The sequence below is a fragment of the Myotis nattereri genome (assembly GCF_964212035.1).
Source record: "Myotis nattereri genome assembly, chromosome: 6".
Classification (NCBI taxonomy): Eukaryota; Metazoa; Chordata; class Mammalia; order Chiroptera; family Vespertilionidae; genus Myotis; species Myotis nattereri.
In genome coordinates, this window is record NC_138081.1 from 78,834,724 (window position 1) to 78,858,115 (window position 23,392).

The following is a 23,392-nucleotide window of genomic DNA, read 5'->3' on the forward strand; positions in this document are numbered from 1 at the left end:
AACACTTGGCAAAACATTTGATTTTAGGGGTTAGAACTTTAATAAAAATCTAAAGGAAGTAATGGTTTATGGGGTAGAGAAGTAATGGTTCATGGTCTCTTTTGGAACCATTTTATAACTCATTTATCAGATCATTTGTAGGTTTCTTCTTTCAACTGCCAAGAAAAGAGATTGGCCACATTTCGTAAACCACAAATTTCTCTTTGAATACCTATGAAGGTTGTAAATTAGGAAGTTTAGATTGAGTGTAGCTTTTATCTGATGGAGAAAAATCTGAAATAAATCACCCATGTTTTTTATGTTTCCTTCATAAGTAAATCCATTTTTAGTGTGATTTCTATGACTGCAGACCTGAGAATATTTAAACTCTGATAAAAAATATTAATCACAAAAGTCATTTTCAGTTTAATTTGAAGGTGATGGCTGATATATTTAGGAAAAAACAATAACAGATTAAACCTATTCAGACTAATGACCCCTGAGTTTGTCCTTGAGACCCACCTCCATGTAGAGTTTGGCGATTCTGGTCACCATCGAGTACCTAGTGGAACAGAGAAATGTGCTGGGTTAGTGGGGGCAAAGTTGAAGAACAGAGTAAAAATAACAAGATGTTAATTAATTCTGTGTAGTTGATATATGGTGTTATGTTATTTTCTCTGGCTATGAACTTTTCAAATTAAATCAAAAGCAAACAAATAACCCCAAAGCTTAATAAGTCATTTGCTTTGTTCTCCAGGAACCCACATCTAGAGAAGACTTACTTATTCAAATAGCTGGAAGGCAGCAGGAGAATTAGGTGTGCGCCTGTTTATGAAGCTAAGCAAAGACTTCCTTGAATGGGGTTATCTACCTATAGTGCGATTCACCCACAGAAGACCACGGTTTAACTCAGTCATAGCCTCAGACAGAGTTCAGTTTGTTGTTGGCACTTTTTCATGGAATTACCTTACAAATGAGGACTTCTTTTATGGAGGCCTCATGTTTACATACACAGATAAAAAGAGAGGAGATAGAATTACAGAAGTCATCCACTGGTATTCATTTATTTGTTTAACTTTCCTGAAGTATAAAAGACTATTTACTTCTTTATATGTATAAATTTTTAAAAATATATTTTTATTGATTTCAGAGAGGAAGGGAGAGGGAGAAGGAGTTAGAAACATCAATGATGAGAGAGAATCATTGATCAGCTGCCTCCTGCATGCCCCCCACTGGGGGTTGAGCCCGGGCATGTGCCCTGACTGGGAATTGAACCATAGGTCGACACTCAACCACTGAGCCACGAGGGCAGCATTAAATGACAGTATTTCTTAATTGGAGTAATGATTAGTCACAAATTCTGTGAGATCAAGCATAGTTTTTTTTCATTTCTTTATCATTCCTTTTACAGCCAGAGGGCAAAAGTCCCATAAAAACACTATAACAGTAAAGTGCCAAGTTATTTTGAGCCTTATTCCAATCCTGTTTTAATCATACCTCCCATCTATACACTCCCACTGTGGCCGGTACAGATAAGAAAGTGAGGCAAGCACAGTTCCCCAGAGAACGGGACTGAAGCCAGTTAGCCTTAGGTGCAAACTCAAGTCTGCCACTCAGCAGCTATGTGAGTATGCTCAGTGTAGTTAACTGTGTCTCAATTTTCTTGCCTGTGAAAAGAAGGCAGTGATGCCTGCCTTAGGAGTGTATAAAGATGAAATGAAATGTGATAGCATGTGTAACGGGCATGGTACATATAAATACAAATGGTAGCTATTATTGATACCATAGCACCCATACATTTTCCATAGGACTCATCTTTCTACCTGACCATAAAACTTGAGCCCCCTGACGCTTGTGCCCCGCTCAGCCTTGGGTCTTCAGCCCTGGGCACAGTTCCTAACCGTGCTGCCTACTGAATGTTTGTTGAATGAATGATTCAAATCTAGACTCAAGTCAATGATGGTGAGCTTTAAACAATTTTCAGAAACATCTATCTTATCCCTGGAACACATGAACTTTGAACTTGTGGCACTGTGGATTAGTTATCTAATTTAAGGGCTGAACAGAACAGTTTTGCTGTGCTACTTGTAGACACTTCATAGAAGGATACAAAATTCAGTGTAGTAAATCATGATTTGAAGACCTGGGTTTATTACCAGTTCTAAAGCAATGCTATGTTGTGGCTTAGAGAATGATTATTTTCCTTCTCTCAGAAGACACAGAAGATGGCCCATTTATTAAATTTCATCAGGAAATACAATCCTTAAATTATGATGAATAAATGCTAAAATAATATGCTTTATTTTAAACTGCCAAAATTATTATGATAAATTATATATAAACACAGGCACTAGAAGTTTCAGGATGTGAAAATAGGTTTTGTAAAGTTAGTTTTAAAATATGCAAGATTAAATTGGCTATTTTTATATGTAAGTGATATTGGCTAAATTAAAAACTATTTTTTTTTCTTTCCTCTAATTTGGGGCTGTGGAGTTTTATCATGAGGATCATCTGTTAGTAATTGAGTTTCTGTCTTTTCATAGATGGAATTATTAGGTCTTTAAACCATAAAAAAAGAAGAACCCCATACACAACAACAACAAAAGCAGACTGTAACTTCAAAGGAGACCAAAAAGCAAAAAAAAAATCCAGAGAGATAGAAAATGTTTGATGCAGAACCAAGGAAAGGTCTCGGTGTCATTGCTGGGACCTTCCCAGCAGGAGCTGTGCCTGCTCAGGGGTGACATCTGCCATTGGCTGTGAAGTCTTGAGAGCAGTTTGGGGAAGAAAACGTTTAAAATTATTTTAAGGGCCTAAAAACTCAAAGGATATAATTGAGTGTTCAGAGTAACAACATATTGATCTGGAAACCTGGTCCCAAATCCATCTTGGTCATTTATTGCTCTAAATAACAAATTTTAATTTAAAATATTATGAAAGAAAAGAGATCATGTTATACTATATGGAGAAATAAAAAATTTCAAAGGTTTTTGGAGACTGTATTATAAAATTAAGTATGATAGCATAGCATAAATACAATACACATGTAACATCATTATAGATGGGAAATACAAGAACTATATTTGATGAATACTTTGTATATACCATGCACTGTGTGGGGTTTTCTAATATCTCATGTAATTCTCATGATCACATTGTGAGGTAGGAAATAGAGATTCATGTTTAATTAACTTGTCAGAGGCCAGTCAACTAGTAAGTGATGAAACCAGAATTTAAAAATATATTCTAAAATTAATATTTGTTCACTGTAAAAAATTCAAATATAGAAAGCCACAAAGTGAAAAGCAAATATCTCTAACTTCTAGCACTCACATTTCACTTCCCATAAACATATTTTTTTTCTGAAATTTTCTATATATATGCAATCACGTACCTTTATGTCTTTGTGTGGTTATTTCTTGTTTGGTTTTTAGACCCTAATGGGATTACACTATATATTTTGATACTTCCTTTTACTTAGCAGTATCTCTTTGGAAATAGTGTACTTCATTATGTATAGATCTATCTTATTCTTTTATGATTGTGTGGTAGTCCATTATCTGAATGTAAACATAATTTAATCAGCACCCGTTAATTTCAAGTTTTATGCCAATACATACTTTCTCTCTATATTAGTTTGCTTAGGTTGCCATAACAAAATTCCAAAGACTAGGTGGCTTTAAACTACAGAAATTTTTTTCTCATGTTTTGGAGGCTGGGAAGTCCAAGCTCAAGGTGCCAGTATGATAGGTTTCATTTTGAGGTCTCTTCTCTTGGCTTGTAGATGGTTGGGGCTTCAATATATTAATTTGGGAGATATAACATTCAGTCCATAACAATCTCCAACATTGCCTATTAACAAACTTTTAAAATATTGTCAATCTGATAAGTGGAAAATGCATGTCCTTTTCATTTTTCATTTATTTGATTATGAATGACTTTTAACATCTTTTTCTCTGTAATCTCTTTGCTATGAACTTTTTGTTCATGTACTTTGTCCATTTTCACTGATGGTTTTTTTATATTAAGGGTATTAGCCCTTTGTTTGACATAAATGCTGCAAATATTTTCTCCACTGTTTTGGTAATTTAGTGTTTACTTTTCTTAGCTCATCGGAGTGTTGCTTCTAATTCTTTTCTCTATTAATTTTTATATCACTTCTCTCGGATGGGAGAATGGGTCACGTAAAATGGAATTGAAGTGTGCATGCATTTTACTGCACAGTCTGTTTTGCCTGTTATTCTGAGATGTGGAATGATAATCCTGTAAGATGTTTCCCATTTCTGCAATTTTCATTCTCCATAAAACATGTTGGTCCATGCAGTCTTGGTACCTTGCATAGGACTGGCAGAAATCCAGATATACTCACACCTTTGAGGTAGGTGTTGTTCATTAAAGAGAATGTGACCAATAAAACTATTGGGAAAGTTCTCTGAACCATTTCTCTGAAGTATGAAACAGCAAAGTCATGCCTACTTTATATGCTTTTGAACTATATGTACTTCTAATGCCACGAGTTATCAGATTTTGACATGCAGGTTAACCTTAAAAAGAATTGAAATTTTTATTGATTTCAGAGGGAGAGAGAGAGAAACATCAATGTTGAGAGAGAATCATTGATTGGTTATCTACTGATTGAGCCCGCAACCCGGGCATATGCCCTGACCAGAAATCGAACTTTGACCTCCTGGTTCTTAGGTCAATGTACAACCACTGAGCCACTGAGGCTGGGCAAAAATAATTCAAATTTTTACTTAAAAGCAGCTTGCACCTATAAAGATGTAAGCAATAGCATGTAAAAGAATAACAAGCAAGATCTAGTCTTGATATTATATATATTCCTAATTATAACACACAAATAATAAAGGCTTTGAAAAAGTCTGCTTCAGGTAATGAGTTGTCAGCAAGTGGTGAAACAATGAGTTGCTACTCCAATTAAGGAGAAAAAAATTCACATATGAAATAATTACATTCAATAAAAAAATATATATGTGCTAACTGTATAGAACTGAGTATAGTTTTCAACTGCTTACTATAAATTATTATATGCTGGACACATTTTCTCCTTTATTTTTTTTATAATAGATTGAGTTGATTTGTATTTCCATCTTATAAATTTTAAAGAACAATGGAGTTTCAGTAAGGTTAAGCGATTTGCCTCAGGTCACACAGCTTGTGAGCACCAGAGGTTGGATTCCAAACCAAGTCTTTGGTTTCAAGCTACCACATAGTAGTGCCTCCTGAAAGAAGTTCAGAGAAGCAAGGCAAATGTGAGCCAAAATAATCAGAGAGAGCATCCAGTGAAAACAAAACCTGGGCTTTCAAGAATGAGTAGGATTTTAATAAGCAAAGTTGAATAAGAGGATTATTGGGTGGAGAAACAGTGTGAAAGAAATCATGGAGGTCAGACTGAACATGGTGTATAAAGGGAAGGGATTCCCGTGACTGAGAATTCATGCATATGGGACTGTGTAGGTTACACACAGCCAGTGGCAGGGAGCCCTGAGTCTCAGAAAAAAAAGTGTGAACTTGATCAACTACAGGATGGGTGGTGTGAAGCCATTGAATATTACCAGTCAGATTAACAAGGTAAAAAGTTCTGATTTGGGGAAGTTGTCTGTTTGGAATACAGAGTATTGTCCAGAAGCATTGTCCAAATGGAGCATCTAAACACCCAGGAACATTAGCAGGTGGCTCTTAGTATGTATGATTCAGGTAGGATGAATAGGAGGTGTGGACTAGTTGATTGCTATGACTGGAGACTAACCTGAGGACATTTTGAAGATGAAAAATATGAAACAGAATGAGTCATATTACTTTGGCATGTTTTAAATAGTCTGCTTTCTCAAGGAAAAAATTCAGTTTTCAAGCACATTATAGAACTTAGTTATTTATTGGGAACTCTTTTTTATATTATTTTCAGAAGTCTGAAATAGCAAAGCTTCTAACTTAATCCAAATTTGGGTACTTATCTCAGTTTTCATTATTTGTCTAAAGAGAGGAAAGAAACAAAAGGTGACTGAAGAACATAATTGTTGGTAATTACTATCAGCACCAAACCCATTTTTATTTCACCTGAGTGTTGTTTGGGTTTATTTCAAACAAATCCTTTTGTCCAGAGGTTTACATGTTTCAAGAGCTGCAACTTCACTTTCAGCTTTGCCCTTAACATTGTGTTTTCTTCACCCTTAATTTGTCTTCTCTTATGGTAGAGAAATGGCAGCCCCAACTCTCACATCCAGGGGCCAGGAGAGGACAGCTCTCCCATGAGCCACCACATAAAAGTCCTGTGATTGGACCAATTTAAGTTCATGTCAAGATGGAATCACATAGATGGGTTTAGGCCAATCAAGAGAAGGGGGAATCGTTCTTAGTCGAATGGTATGACTAAGAAATTCAGGATCCTGGTAGGAAGGCTTTCTGGGAAATTGATGCTGAAAGGCGACCAGAAAGTACCATTCTCTGGCTTGAGCTTTTCTACTGCTCTAGAATATGAACTATATGACTGTCAGATTCATGGTGGATGCATTTTTATTTCCTCCCTTGGCACCTAACAAAGAACACATTGTAGGTAGATATATAGGTGTTACTATTTGTTTTGTTTTTTTGTTTGTTAGTTGAGTGCATGAATGAATGACATTTACTGAGAGAGAAGATTTTCAGATCAAAATGATAAGGAGAGTTTATATTTAGAATTGTACACACACATAAGAAGTGTCAATGTAGCTAAATTTCTTTTGGAGAAAGGGTCATAGTTCAGGAAAAGATCTCTAGAGAAAATACATCTCAGTCTTATACATACAAATTTGAAAATCAAATCTGAAATAAATTGACATGGCACACATAAATATACTATATTTCATGCTTGGCAATAAAAGATTTGATCATGGCAATATTCTTTGTCTCAATGTAACATTCACACCTTAAACTTAGATTTTTAAACGACTGGAACTTGTGAATGGATTACTTGTATAGACATGTTTGTTATCTATATGCACACAGTATTACAAAAATGTATTAATAAATCCAGAATCCAACTTGTAATAATAATATTTGCAGATATATTTGTTGGGAATATGTAAATGCATAAATGAGTGAGTGAGTGAGTGAGTGAATGAATGAAATGGAGCAAGATTGAAACCCAAGAAAATGTGATTTAAAAATGCTTTTTCATGAAGTTACTTGTCTCAGGTTGGGTTCCCAGATACAGTCCCTCGAGACAAGGATTTATGTACAAATGATTGATTGAGGAAGTGCCAGGAGAAAACACTTGTGGGGAGGGAAAGGCCAGGGAAGGGAGAATGTAGACCAAGGGTGTGATGGCATGGTAGTTTCGGCTTCAAACTAATCTCATTGTCTTAGTCTGTTCAGGCTGCTAAAACTGAAGTAGGACAGACTTGGTGGCTTATAAACAACAGAAATGGATTTCTCAGAGTTCTGGAGACTGGGGTCCAAGATCAAGTCACCTGCAGATTTGGTGTCAAGTGAGGACTGCTTCTTCATCGATGGCTGTCTTCTCACTGGGTCTTCACCTGGTAGAAGGGGCGGGGGAGCTCTCTGGACTCTCTTTTGTAAGGATACTAACCCTGCTTATGAAGGATCTGCCTTCATGCCCTACCACTGGCTTCATCTTCTAATACCATCACCTTGAGGGTTAGAATTTCAATATACATCTTTTGGGGGTAGACACAAATATTCAGTCCATAGCACCGATGGATAACATAAAATATGTTTAGAATTTGCCTCCTCTGACACAGGATCACTGGACATTCATACTCCCTTACCTTTCCTCTTCCCCAGAGGAATATACATTTTCTAGTACTTCTTGCTCTCTGCGAGGTGAGCCCAAGACCAGGCCTCTGAGGAGAGTCAAGGTGCAAGTGATTAGAAATAAGGAACCCATAAATTAATGAATGAATAAATCTTATTCATTCATTCATTCATTCATTCATTCATTTATGGGTGATGGGTACACTGAAGTGATCTTGGTGGAGCACTGGCACTGCCCCACCTATGATCCTGTCAGTAAAGATACGCCTGTGTCAGTGTGTGGTTAGGAGCACTGACCCCTGAGCCAGTGCCACCAGTGGTCAGGATCTGGCCTCTGACACTTGGGCAAGTTTCTTAACTTACATGTATTTAATTTTCTGCATCTATAAAATGTATAATAAGCCAGCTGCTCTTTGGATAACCTCTGTGGGAAATGGTTTACTGGCTCTTACTTGGATAGCAACCTGTGCCCCAGGTGACTGTGTAAAGCCTGATGCCAGGAACAAGAACAGACAGGAATAAAAGTGATGGGAATTTACAAAATTTCCAGCTCATTACAGAGTCCACCCATCACTTCTCTCCTTTTGTTTTAATTTTAAGTTATTGAATTGCAAGTTGTTTGTGGAGAGCTATGTTCCACTCATGTTTCAACAAGCAACATCTTAAATGGGTAGACCTGGAAAAATAAGTATAGGGAAATTGTTTGTAAGTCCTCTAATAACCTCCTGTTTTTCTCACGCTGAGCTTAGTGTATTTAAACAAGTCAAGAAAGGGATTTTCCCCTCTTTTTTGCTCCACAAAATAAAAACAAAAGCAAAATACTAGTACACATGTATTTAGCTATAGATAATGAAACCTACTTAATCTCAATCATATAAAGGGGAGCATGGATATTTGTGATAAGTTCATGTCACAAACAAATGGAGGGACAATTATGACCTACATATAAAATGTACATATTTGGCACTGGCTGGTTTTGCTCAGTGATTAGAGCATTGGCCTGTGAACCCAACTAGCCTCATGTAGCTAGAGTAGATAGACATTCCTTCCTCTCTCACCAAAATAATTGAGTCATTTACTGAGAGCTGATTAGGAAGTATGTACAGATTTTTAAAGGCTTGCAATGGGAACAAAGTTCTCCCATTCCCTGGAAATTGTATCCTGCACCAAACAGGTTATGCCCAAGGAACAGAAGGCAGAGCAAAAGAAAGAAAGACTGCTGCATGGAGGCCTCAAGTGCGAATCCGGAGTTTTGAGGTCTTACATGCATGGTTGTGAAAGTATCTTCAATACCCCCTCAGAAGGGGCAGATTACAGGATTGATTCACAGTTGTGAGTACCTGGGTCAATTGTGAGGACCTGGTGAGTAAGTAGTTCAAGTTGTCTCCTAGGAAAAAGTGGGAGATTGAGTGACTGGAAGGGGTGAAAGAACTAAAAGAGCAGGGAAGCGGGATGGAAAGAGAATTTCAGAAGGAGTGTAGCCCCGGGTGGGACAGTGACAGTGGGGTTGCTGAAGTGCAACGCAGGGTCGGTCTAAGGAATTGAGACAATCAAGAAATGAATGAATTTGAATTTGATGACTTGGCTTATTGATGAAGGCTTCAGAGAAAGGGGAGTATTTACTCACTCCCATTCAATAAACAGTCATTAAGCAGGGTTTGTGTCGCAGGGAGTGTGCTAGACACATTTGACCTGGATAAAGAGGGTAAGAGAAGAGGACGGGTCACAGGGAACAGTATACATATTGGAGCTTTTCACTTTCCAGGTTCAGTTTTATGGTCAATGTTAATTTCCACCTTGGTCATGGCCATTCTTAGCAGCTCTTCTTTTCTCTCCTTCTCTTTCATCTGTTTTGGTTCCTGGGCTGTCCCTTTGCTATGCACCGAGGTTAATAGCTAACCTCCAGCGGCCAAGCCATCCTCGCCTGGCATCTATTGCATACGAAGGTGGGTCTGTAAATCCCACTTATGTGCTCAAGAACACAGTGATGAGTAACATGCTTCAATATGTCATCAGGTGTTTGTGTCATTACCACCCACTTCATGCACTGCTTTATATTCATTGGTATTTATTTCTTCTGCAATCCTAGAGGCAGCCTACAAAAAAATTGAAATGTGCATTTCAGCCCCAGAAAGACCAGCTTATCTATATTTAATACTTTATGTTGCCATACCTTTTTTGACAATTTCTGTAAGTTTCGTATTTTTTAATAGAAGCATCCCTTGGCATTCGCACTTGATTGTGATAATAATGTGACATCTGCGAAGTGAGCAAAATAGGGCACCCTTTTGAAGTGCTGCTCCTTATAGCACGGGTTCATCGCAGCCTTATTTTTCTCAGAAATATTTTGAATACAAAAATGCACAGCTGCGCCATTGTTTCAAACACCACAGTGATGCAAAAGGGAAAGTCTGTTTCCCACGGACAGGTACTGAATAGACAAGAAAGAATGGTGTTTAACACTTGCATGCAGCCAACGAGTAGGATGTGCTGGGGAGCACTTGTGTGCCACTCTCCTTCCTCAGACAGTGCTCAACGTTACTTGAGCTGAAGAAGAATATCAGCCTAGGGCCAGGACTGCTTCCGATATTTGTGGAACTGGTTGAGGAAGCAGAAGGTAACTAGCAGCCATCATTTGGGGACTGGGAGTGATCCACTGGCATCCCCAGACTGTAAGCCTGGAAAAAAGCTCTGTGGGACTGTATGCTTCTTATTTAATTAAGGTTACTTGTGCCTTTACTTTTAATGGAACTTTTGAAAGAAACTCTTTTATATGCAATCTGGTTGATTTAGTCCATTATGTTGGTACTTAGTGAAAGCTTCTTTTGCTCCCAAATATAGTTACCATTTTTGTGTTTATATAAAGCAAAATTAAATAGTTTATCTTACACCTTTGAACTCTATATATGCAAGTTTAAATAACACTTAAGATAGTTTCTTATATAAATGTAATTTAATTTATTTACTCTTCTATGCAGTTCTTTAGAGTTAAAAGAATTAGCATAATCTTATAAAGGGTGTTGAAGCTCTTATCTTGCACTGTCATTACATGTAAGGTTTTCTTTGTATTTTTGCAGTTTTTTACCTGGGGCTGAGATGAAAAAGTATTAATTTTGCAGCTATGGTATATGTTAATTTTCAAGCATTCTATTATGATTGTTCAGTGAAATTCAAGCTGTCATTCAGAGTAATGAGAGAAAAGAGATGAAACCAGTTGTAACATAATAGGGACAGAATACTTTTTTCCTCTTTATTGGTGTTTATTGAACATTTCATCTACGTTTTCTCCATCTTTCATGAATAAGAGAAGCCTTTCTCTGAAAAAAAAAGAAGAAGAAGAAGAAGTTTATTTGAGGCATCTTTTTTCTTTTCCTTTTATTGAATTTACTTGGGGGGAACATTGGTTAACAAAATTATACAGGTTTCAGGTGCACAGTTCTACAACACATCATCTGTAGACTGTATTGTGTGTTCATCACCACAAGTCAAGTCTCCATACATTACCATTTATCTTCCCTATAACATCCTCCACCCCCCTTTCTCCCTGGAAATCACCACACTGTTATTCATGTTCATGAATTTTCTTTTTCTCTCTCTCTTTCCCTCCGCTTGCCCCCCCCCCCCCCCCCCGCAATAGCTGTCAGCCTGTCCTTTATGAGTCTGTCACTGTTTGTCTTGCTGGTTCATTTTGTTCTTTAGATTCCACATATGAGCGAATCATATGGTACTTGTCTTTCTCTCACTGGCTTATTTCTCTTTGCATAATGCTCTCCAGGTCCACCCATGCCGTTGCAAAGGGTAAGATGCCCTTTTTATGGCCAAGTAGTATTCCACTGTGCAAATGTACCATAGCTTTTTTTTATCCACTCATCTGCTGATGGGAGCTTGGGCTTCTTCCAAATCTTGGTTATTGTAAATAACACTGCAATGAACATAGGGATGCATATATTAATTCGAATTAGTGTTTCAAGTTTCTTAGGATAAGTTCCCAGTAGTAGAATCGTTGGGTCATAAGGAGGTTCCATTTTTAATTTTTGGAGGTAACTCTGTACTGCTTTCCACAGTGGCTGCACCAGTCTGCATTCCCACCAGCAGTGCACAAGGGTTCCCTTTTCTCCACATTCGCGCCAGTACTTGTTGTTGTTTGATTTATTGATGGTTGCCATTCTGACAGGTGTGAGGTAATGTCTCATTGTGCTTTAAATTTGCATTTCTCTGATGATTAGTGACATTGAGCATCTTTTCATATGCCTATTGGCAATCTGTATGTCCTCTTTGGAGAAGTGCCTATTTAGGCTCCTCGCCCATTTTTTAAGCATCTTAATGTCAGGCACCACCCAGCCTCACATTTCTGCATGCACTCTTAGCTCACTCTTGCTATGCCTCGATGAAGACTACTAGTTTCTGTGGCTGCCTTGGCAACAGCCAACTATTTTGTCCTAACAACTCCTTTCCAGGACCTACCTTGTAGAACGCAGTACAACCTACAGGTTCTTCCTGAACTTTTAAGACACTTAGCAAAAAGCTCGCATGTGCCTAAATATCTTACTGTGTACATATTAGCAGGGCCCTGTCCCCCTTGGAGTACTGAGGTGCCCAAATAAACCAAGTCTCACAAGAAAGCTTAAACTACATGTGGAAACTAAAATCCAATGGACATTCTGGGTTACCCTTTTGTGTAATCATTGTGTATTATGCAACCATGCTTGAATCATAACTGTCATTTCCAAGCAAAAAAAAAAAATTGTTTCTGCCTTCAGGGCACACAGTGTTTTAAAGACAAGTGCAGACAAAGCCATGCCAATGTCATTTCTCTGTATGTGATCTTAAAAGTGTGCATATGGTAAGAAAGGCATAACTCACTAGCAACACCAAAGAAAGTTGGATTTAAAAACTCAAGTCCCTGACTGCCTATTCAGATCTTTACCTACTATCTACCATTTCTCTTTTCTGCTGCTTGGATTTTACTATTTTTTAAAAATGGTAAAACTCTGTAGAAAACTGTAGGAAAGCCTTAGGAGAAAATAGCTGAACACACTTCATCTTTGCATGCATGTCTGAAGCAGAGAACAAGCAAGAGTTTCAAAATGCATTACCTGCATTTGAGTAGTGGAGGCTACAAGCATAAATGTGGATGAGCCCTAACACAGAGAGCCTTTTGGAAATTTAGGAGCACATCAGGGATTCTGTGTCAGACAAACAGAAGGTTTAGAGAACCATGTGACCGATTGGAACACCAATGACGCAGCTAGGCTAAGTACAGGGTTCACGCACTTGCTCTGGATATAAGGCTCTTTGTGAGGTGAGGATATGCCTTGCTCTCTCTGAGCTCCTGGACTGAAGTGGGAGAGTGTTATGAAGGGAACTCACAGAAGGGAGGATGGAAGGAGCATGCTCTCATGGACCGTGCTTTCACCCTGAGGGCTAGCTTCCCTGCTTATTCTATTTTCACTGGTTTCTACCTCCCCTCTTCTGATTTGAGAGGTATCACAGGAGCACATCACAACAATGTTTTCTTTTGCATCTCTCCCACATTCTAATTTTACTATTAGAGAAAATAGAATTTGTTTCTAAATCCTAAAATAAAAATATCCATTATTGAGCTTTACTTTGTGTCCAGCTCTATGCTCAGCATCAGAAAGATAGATAGATGAATGAGATATCATCTATCACCTCCAGTAGGGATTAGTGAAGATAAAGTTTTGAGGTGGGAGAGAGGGAGGCTAAAGAAGAGCCAGGAAAAAGTATGGCCTAGAAGAGGGAAAGCAAGTTTTGAAACATCTATTATGCAGAGTGGCAAGGGAAACAAAGGTGAGTTAAAGAAACAACAGATTAGTCAAGTCCTGTGATTCTTGGATGAACGCTTATCTCCTCTGTACTGTTGCCATGGTTGTCATCATCATCATCATCATCATCATCGTCATTATCATCTTCACAACAAATTATTCCTGAACCATATAACCTTTACATGCTTGGAGAAAACCATTTCTTGAAAACTGATAATCATTTATGCTAGTTTGATGTTTTTGTGATGTGGTAGGCAGATTTACTTACTTATTTATTTATTTATTTATTTATTTATTTATTTTTGTTTTAATTAATAGACTTTATTTCTTAGAGCTTAGGTTTACAGAAAATAACACAGAAAGTACAAAGAGTTTCCATATACTTTTTTATTATTTTATTTTACTATTATTTTTTCTTTATTGATTAAGGTATTACATATGTGTCCTTTTCCCTCCATTGCTCCCCACCCCCCCCATTCATGCCCTCACCCCCCTGTTGTTTGTGTCCATTGGTTGGGCTTATATGCGTACATGCAAGTCCTTTGGTTGATCTCTCCCCCTTATCCCCACCCTCCCCTACCTTCCCTCTGAGGTTTGACAGTCTGATCGATGCTTCTCTGTCTCTAGATCTGTTTTTGTTCATCAGTTTATGTTGTTCATTAAATTCCATAAATGAGTGAGAACATGCGATATTTATCTTTCTCTGACTGGCTTATTTCACTTAGCATAATGCTCTCCAGTTCCATCCATGCTGCTGCAAATGGTATATACTTTTTACTGTTGGTAGTATTACAGGTTTAATTCATCCCATCCTCCCTCTGCTTTGTGCATGTGTAGGTTGAGCCAGTGATACAGAGAGGCCATGAGAGTCTGGTCCATCACATCCTGGTCTATCAGTGCAACAGCAACTTGAACGACAGTGTTCTGGACTACGGCCATGAGTGCTACCACCCTAACATGCCTGACGCCTTCCACACCTGCGAGACCGTGATTTTTGCCTGGGCCATTGGTGGAGAGGTGGGGCTCATGATTACTGAGATGGAACCCACTTAAGTGATCATTTTTTCCGCTATGATTCCAATATGTGCTTATAAGTAAAGCTTTATACACTATTCTTTTTTAAAATATATATTTCTATTGATTTCAGAGAGGAAGGGAGAGGGGGAGAGAGATAGAAACCTCAATAATGAGAGAGAATCATTGATCGACTGTCTCCTGCACACTCCCTACTGGGGATCGAGCCCACAACCCCGGGCATGTGCCCCTGACCAGAATCAAACCCGGGACATGCAAGCTGATGCTCTATCCCCTGAGCAAAACTGGCTAGAGTGCCATACACTATTTTTTGATATGAGGGTGGCTTATTCTTCTTTCCAAGGAAAGTAATTTTTTTTAAGCCATTTTATTTTATCAACGATAGATTGTTGGAGTTTCAGTATGTTGAAATCTCTTTGAGAATAGTTGATTTTTGAGAAGAGTAGAACTTTCAGGGACTTGCACAGGGCAATTTCTCATGAAATTTTCCTAATTTAGGCTTTTTCCTATCCACCTCATGTTGGGTTGTCCCTCGGCACTCCGTTAGATCCTCGTTATGTGCTTCTGGAAGTTCATTATGACAATCCGACATATGAGGAAGGTGAGTTTATTTTTTATATATTCTACCTATGATTTTTACAAAGTTTTGTAACTTCTGTCTTAGAGTTGAAACAAAATAGCATCCATTGTTAGAAAGAATTAACTTATATGTTGTGATTCAAATTAGGGTACTTTTTAGAGTAAATGGGTGCTGGGGTCCAGCCCCAGCGGGTCCAGGGGTCCCCAAAGGTGTGGACAGAGTCGGCGAAGAAGGAATGACACGGAGACAGCATTCAGTTGATCAGCAGCCTAGCCAGGTTCCTCTAGCCAGGATCTCCAGCCAAGTTCTGGTCTGGATCTCCAGCGAAGTTCTGGCTAGGATCTCCAGCCAGGTTCTGTGTCCATGTTCTCTTGCTAGGTTCTCCAGGTTCTCCAGCCAGGTTCTGTCGCCAGTTTCTGTCCAGGATCTTTTGCCATGTTCTCTCGCTAGATTCTGTCTCTAGGTTCTGTGTAGGTTCTGTCTTCTAAGTTCTGTCTTGTTACATCTGTATTTATACCAGTTGATTCCAATCCTATCAATCTCTATTCCAAAGGTTAGGGTGTTTCTTATCTCCATTCCAGGGAGTAAAGATTATGTAGCTTAAGCATGATTGTTCATAGTTAAAGTGATTAATTACCCGCCTGGCACTTAGTTAAGAGGTTTTATTCTCTCCCTAACTTCAGGGGCAAATCTCTACCTGGGGAAACAACCTTTCTCAGAGACCTTGGTTAAAACACATAGTGCCAAGAAGGTGAGCAAACATATTAAGAACAGTATGCCATATATGCCAGGTCCCTTGAAACAGCAAGCATGGACCGGCTCCCGGCAAATGGGGGTACTAATAATAATTAAACGGGGACAATAGTCATTACTAGTGATGAACAAGGCAGATGGGCCTTGTGGTCACTAATCTTAAAAAACCATTTTCATACTACTTACCAGGAAGTAGAAGAATAGACTTTCCCCCCTTTGTCATGTAAATTAGCTCCAAATAGAGGATGCTTGTGAAACATTTTCTATCTGTACATATGTAAAACTACCATTCATCACACTGGAAAATAGTATTTTTTTATGTGATAGGAAACCATAAGTATACGCAAAAAATAATTATACAGAAATACTGTGCGATAGGATATTAAAATGAAGAGCAGTAATTATTTACATTTGATTTCTGAATTCACTTATGTAATATTCCAAAACCAAAAATTGCAAGATAATAAAGTTTTCATTATACATTGATTCATGCAATTATTCAGCAAATACTGAACACCAACTATGTGCTGGGTCTGTGCTTAATGATATAATGTTTGTGAAAAACAGACACTGTTTCCACCTGTGGAAATTATAGTATAAAGAAAAATAATAAAATAATCATACCAGTTAATAATAAATTATATATATGCTAATTGATCCAAAGGGTCAATTTAGTACTCATAGGTAGGAGTCACTATAGGAAGGAGTCAACTAATTTCAAAATTAATGGAACAGATTTATGAAGTTTGGGATTCATAATTTCCCTCCTTATAAGTATGTCACAGCAAGGAATGTGCATAATTCGTCTTTCATTCCACAATGCTTATTGTAGTGCTTTTTACATAATAAAGTCTCCATTAATGTTGATGGAATAACTGTTGAACAACTGAAAGAATGATGACACACTATAAAGAAAGTTAGCAATTAATAGTTTTCTCCATCAGCAGATGGCTTCTGGACCAAGCAATTTTCACCTTTATGTAAATATCACTGAACTGTACCTGAAAACAATATAAGACTTTTATTGAGTTCTTCTACATTTTAATGAATAACTTTAGGATTCTGTCTTCATGTTAGATAATTGTGGAATATGTCAGATAGACAACGCAAACATTTCTCCTGTGGTATGCAGGCAATATGGCAACTTGACTTTCAATTTCCATTTGTGAAGCCGAATGTTGTCTTCCATCAATCTTTGCTTATATTCCTTTTCCTTGTGAGATTTTTAGGGAAAATGAAGGAACCACTTCAACTAAATATAGGGAATTACTTTTAAGAATGAAAACTCACTTTTATTTATTTGCTCTTGTTTTAGGCTTGATAGATAATTCGGGACTGAGGTTATTTCACACAACAGATACAAGGAAATATGATGCCGGGGTGATAGAGGCTGGCCTCTGGGTAAGCCTCTTCCACACGATCCCTCCCGGTATGCCCGAGTTCCAGTCTGAGGGTCACTGCACTCTGGAATGCCTGGAAGAGGTATGCTTCATCTCCATCTATGTGCTGCTCTTTACAGATTAATCAATGCTCTTAGAAAACTGGAAAATTCCATGCTTGTTCATTATTAATATTTTTCTTGTGATTCAAATTAGGGTACCTTTTAGAGTAAATGGGGGTAGTATTAATAATTAAACTGGGACAGTAGTCATTACTAGTGATGAACAAGGCAGATGGGCCTTGTGGTCACTAATCTTAAAAAACTGTTTTCATACTACTTACCGGCAGTATGTTTGATTGCTTTTTTACTTTGATTGCTTTTTTAAATCTTGAGGGCTGCGGGAGTAGAATTCTAAAGACAAGAATGACTTTCAGCGTGTTTTCCTTCCTAGCCCCACCTCCTTTGTTTATTTCATATTGGACACTTTATCCTTTAAAATTTCTTTTTCCATTTGTGTAGTTTTCATTCGTCAACTTTACCTTTCATCTCTATTTGTTTTTTTCATTATCCATTTTCAATTTTTTTCTCTTTTCTTTGCTTCATCGTTTTCCCCCCTTCTTTATCCAAAGAGCAAGAATAACTAACATAAAATACATATTGGACAAGATAAGTACATCTTTATATATAAAAGCCTAATATGCAGAGTGTCCCCTCAGGAGTTTGACTGACCGGGAGTTCGATTGCTCGCTATGATGTGCACTGACCACCAGGGGGCAGCGCGGAATGAAGGGAGGCCCTTGCCGGCAGCAGGCAGCCATTAGGGAAGCTACTCGTGCACGGATTTCATGCATTGGGCCTCTAGTGTATAAATATTTAACAATGGCTGCTTCCATGTATAGTTCTTTTCAATGAAAGTGCTTCAAGATGGATCGTATTCTTTATGAATTAAAAGCTGGCACAGTTGTAGGGAGTGTGGCAGGCTGGTAAAGTGGAAACATATTCTTCTGAGTTATTTTGACCAGAATTCAGATAGCCATGGCATCACTTACTAGCTGTAGGACCATGGGCAAGTCATGTAATGCCCCTCTCCCGCTTGGTTTTCTTATCTGTTAGTGTGGAATAATTTCTCCTTTTAAGAGTTTGAATTTGCAGGTTACTAACATACTGGGATATTTTTGCCAGGAGTCTTGACTTCCTCTTTAGCTCCTAAAAGAAGGAAAAAGAAAGATAACATTTAAGAGTGATCTGGTAAATCTTCAGTCAGAATTAGTTCTTTTTTTTTTCTTAAATTAGAGGCCTGGTGAACAACATTCGTGCACTGGGGGGGGGGGGGGGGACTCAGCTTGGCCTGTGCCCTCTAGCAGTCCCAGGACCCCTTGGGGTATGTCCGCCTGCCAGCTTAGGCTGGTAGCAGGCCTAAGCCGGCAGGCAGACATCCTCCGAGGGGTCCTTAGCACTACTGTGGAGGTGAGTGCCACCGCCGCTGCACTCACCAGCCATGAGACTGGCTTCTGGCTGAGCAACACTCCCCCTGTGGGAACTCACACCAGGGGGCAGCTCCTGCGTTGATCGTCTGCCCCCTGGTGGTCATTGCACATCATAGCGACCGGTCATTCTGCTGTTCGGTTGATTTGCATATTAGCCTTTTATTATATAGGATATTTTTATTGATTTTAGAAAGGGAAAGAGAAATAGAAACATCAATGGTGAGAGAGAATCACTGATGGGCTGCCTCTTGCCCATCCGTGATTCTCTCTCTGATCGAGCCCATAACCTGGACATGTGCCCTGACTGGGAATTGAACAGTGGCCTCCTAGTTCATTGGTTGACACTCAACCACTGAGCCATGCCAGCTGGGTAGCATTAGTGCTTTACTTTTCTTCCAGCAAATATTGTTTCCTAATGATAATACTGATAGGAATGTCATGAAAAATCCAAATTCAACATGTTTGGTGGCTCAAGCATTCGCTTAAATTGCTTTAGCTTTCTTCTCAGTTGTCTCTCCAAGTCTCTTTGAATGCGAACTGTCTGAATGCACACTTGTTTGGGCTAATCAAGTTTTCCACTCTCCCCACTCCTCACTCCCCACCCCGCAGGCTCTGGAAGCTGAAAAGCCAAGCGGGATCCACGTGTTTGCTGTTCTGCTCCACGCTCACCTGGCTGGCAGAGGCATCAGGCTCCGTCACTTTCGCAAAGGGGAAGAAATGAAATTACTTGCTTATGATGACAGTTTTGACTTCAATTTCCAGGAGTTTCAGTACCTAAAGGAAGAAAGAACCATCTTACCAGTATGAATGTTGTATTGTTGTTTTTTTTCCACTGAATTTATAAAAGTCACGAGACATATATCTGCTGATAATTAGCAAGGTTTCTAGTGGTGAAATGAATTGTGCATGGTATCCTTATTCCTAAAGCCACCCACCACGGGTATTGCACAACCCAGATGGAATGTGTTTGATCTGTTTTCCAAAATCAAAACTCATTTTTCTTACTATTCCCAGGGGCGCTTCAAGTTGATTTAAAAAGAATATAAAAATCAGGTTCTGAGCATTAGCATTGCTCTTTTCTTATTTGACTCCCCAGTTGAAACTTTTGGCTGCAATTATGGTAAAGGGAAAATCAGGGGATTCCTTACCCCATGGGATATTTTTTTAGAAGTTTCATTTTAGTAAACATCATCATAAGGATAATTCTTTCATTTGGCAAAGGTGTTTGGGACATAGCTAATTATGCTGTGCTGTGTAATCTGCTTGCAACAATACTTGGGGTCATGGCAGGAGGAAGCAGAAGAAAATTTTATGCCCTACAATAATGAAGGCTTAAAAAAATTTTTTTGCAATCATTTTTTTCGAAAATTTTTATCCCGTGACTATCAAGATCGTCATACAATTTCCTACCCTTATTTCATTCTTGAAAGTACAGTTCTGATATACTATTTTTGAAATGAGAGATTTCTGCATGCAGAGCTTCCTTGCTACACCCTGAGGGTAGAAAGATGTAGTGTGAGAAACACTGATATTATCAAGATCCTACACACTCTTATTGTGTTGTTTTGTCTCAGGCTTTCCAACCAGTTTTATTGTGTCATCTCAGAGCTTCCTAACTGGTGTGCTGGGAGTAGGGTCTAAGTGTGTTGGGATACTGATCCCTGGTCCCCCGGAGGAGCAGGGCACGGAGAGCAGGCCTGAGGGCTAGTACACAGAGCTAGCTGTGTTTGGTTCATAAGTAGCCTGTTCACTTTCCTGAGTGGGTGGCCTAAAAAATCATTCTTTTCCATGTGTGCTGAATTGTCCAAAAGATTGAAAAACACTGGAAAAGTACATTACTATTAATTTGCCTCATAATTGTGTTGTAAGGAAATACATGACTAAAGACCTTTAAAGAAAATAATGTAAATGAAGAGATAATCACAATAGCTAGTAGCTATAGCTAACATTTATGAAGTGTTTAATCTCTCCTAAAAATTAAATGTGTGTTTTGTCATTTAATCCCCTTGCAATAGCTGTGCAAAACAAGTGCTATTTTTATTATTATTTTTTAGATGAGCACATTATACCCAGTGACTCATTTCCTGACCTAAGGTCATGCAGCTAGAACATGGGGGAGCCCTGCCTGAACCCAGCGCACCTTGCTTGTTTGCTTGCTTATTATTCTAGAATTTAATAATCAAGCGTCTTCTTTTGAATCAAATTACTTAATGCATCCCTTCATATAGCAAGTTAAACTGTTGGCCTACAAATGTATTAGATAAGTAAAACAGCCTAAAACTGCAATCTGAAAGCTCATTCTTTTATGTTTTAGGGAGATAATCTGATTACCGAATGTCGGTACAACACTAAAGATAGAGACCGGATGACTTGGGTAAGAAATTTTTTATTATTAAAATTTATCTGTGGAGAGAGAGGAAGGAATAAACTTTGGTTTTAGAAGGAAAAGAGCTAAAAAACATTCCCATTGGGAAGCAAAATTCCTGAATGTCTTGAACGTGAAACATCATAAAAGCGAAGTCAGACCTGTTTTAGCATTTTATCAGAATAACTAATGATTCTATGGTCATATTTGCATTGTAATTTATTGACTCTTTCATGAAAAGATACCCTTAGTCTTTTAATTTTTCCTCACCAAATATTATTAATATAATTCCTGTGGTTACTAATGACCATCTACATGAATCTGGACTTAGATGAATCAAGACTGTTAAAGGAAGAACAAATTGCATGACCTTGGGGTTTCTGACACAAAGAGCAATTCCATCCCAACAGATTTACTGGGGAGTTCTGCTAAACATTAAATAATTAGATCATTCATGGTTTACTTATCTTTTCTGGGGAAACATCTCTCACCAACTCATTTTATGAAGTTAGCGTAATCTTAAACTTAAGAATGGCAGTATGAGGTCAACAATATGTACCCGATTGAAATCTCTTTGACAAAGTATTGTCAGGTCCTGCGTTATAAAAAAAATGCATTATGTAAAAATATAATGTTAGGACCAATTTGGGTTTTGCCAAGAAATATCAAATTGTTTTAAATTAGAAAATATATTGGTGCCATTCTTCAATTAAGATATTGAAGGAAAAAGATGCCTCAGTTTAATATTTAAGTCAGCCATGGGGGAGAGAGGAACATTTAGCAAACCAAGAGTAAGAGAGAGAATTTTCTTAAGATAAAAATTGGTTATGAAAAATCTATAGCAAATATCAAACTAAATGAAGAATTAGATGAAGTATTTGTTGAAAATCAGGATGACAAGGATATTCATTATCACTATTTCCATTCAAAATTGCACTGAGAAAGAAGAAAATGAGAGACAAGGCTAGAAAAGAAGCCAAGAGGCGAAAAACACTTTATTCACAGATACGTAATTTTCTACATCAAAAATCTCAAACTTGGTAATATCTAAAATTAATTATACTTTAGTATTTAAGAAAATATGATTAAAAACTCTTAAGTTCTATAGAAAAAAATCTAACGTTAGCTGTGTTTGATCTCTATGGAAAAAATTATAAATCTGTATTGCAAGACATTAAAGAAATACCTAAAGAAATTAAAAGGTACTGTGTTCATGGATAGAAAAACTTAGTAAAATAAAAATAATTCTTTCCCATCCTCGGTGGCTCTGTGGTTGATTGTCAACCTTTGAACAAGGAGGTCACAATTCAATTCCTGGTCAGGGCACATGCCTGGGTTGTGTGCTCGACCCCAATCAGGTGGAAGGGGCATGCAGGAGGTAGCCAAACAATGGTTCTCTCATCTCTTTTCATTGATGTTTCTCTCTCTCTCTCACTCTTTCTCTCTCTCTCTCTCCCTTCCTCTTTGAAATCAATAAAAATCTTTTTTTTTAAGAAAATCATCCCTTTAAAAAATAAAAATAATTCTTCTATTTAAAGTTGTCTATAAATTTGATACAATTTCAGTAAAAAGTTCAGAGAGATTTTATGATTTGGGATTTTGGTATTAAGAAATCTTCACCTAGCCATAACAACAGTTGTTCTCCTAGTTTAATTTTCTAAATATTTTACAGTTTTAGCTTTTACATAAAGAAAGTTGATTCTAAAACCTACATAGAATAGCAAAGTGTTAATAATAGGCAGGACAGTACTAAAAAGAACAAGATGAGAAACAAACTACTGGAGGTGAAGGCTTATTTTATTTATTTATTTATTTATTTATTTATTTATTATTATTTTTACTTTTAATTTCTTTATTGATTAAGATATTACATATGTGTCCTTATCCTCCCATTACTACCCCACTCATGCCCTCACCCCCCTGTTGTCTGTGTCCATTGGTTAGGCTTATATGCATGCATACAAGTCCTTTAGTTGGTCTCCCCTCCTTACCCCCACCCTCCCCTACCTTCCCTCAGTCAGAGAAAGGTAAATATCACATGATCTCACTCATTTATAGAATATAATGAACAACATAAACTGATGAACAAAAACAGATCCAGAGAGAGGAATCATCGATCAGAACGTCAAACCTCTGAAGGCTTATTTTAAAGCTATGGTGATTCTTCGTGTGTTTTGGGTCCAGAGTTAGAAGAGTGGAACAGAGTAGGGATCCTGGAAACAAACCTATGAATCCTTTATATGGAAACTTGGTTTA

General features: G+C 37.9%; 1 protein-coding gene across 1 annotated transcript in view; it reads left to right on the forward strand.

Annotated features, from left to right (window-relative positions):
• MOXD1 (monooxygenase DBH like 1) overlaps positions 1-23,392 on the forward strand; it is a 78,738-nt gene that overhangs the window by 41,456 nt on the left and 13,890 nt on the right. The window contains exons 5-9 of the mRNA XM_081094450.1: positions 14,373-14,552; positions 15,069-15,171; positions 17,219-17,385; positions 19,381-19,572; positions 21,086-21,145. Of these exons, the coding sequence (XP_080950576.1) occupies positions 14,373-14,552; positions 15,069-15,171; positions 17,219-17,385; positions 19,381-19,572; positions 21,086-21,145 (702 nt within the window). The remainder of the gene's footprint in view (positions 1-14,372; positions 14,553-15,068; positions 15,172-17,218; positions 17,386-19,380; positions 19,573-21,085; positions 21,146-23,392) is intronic.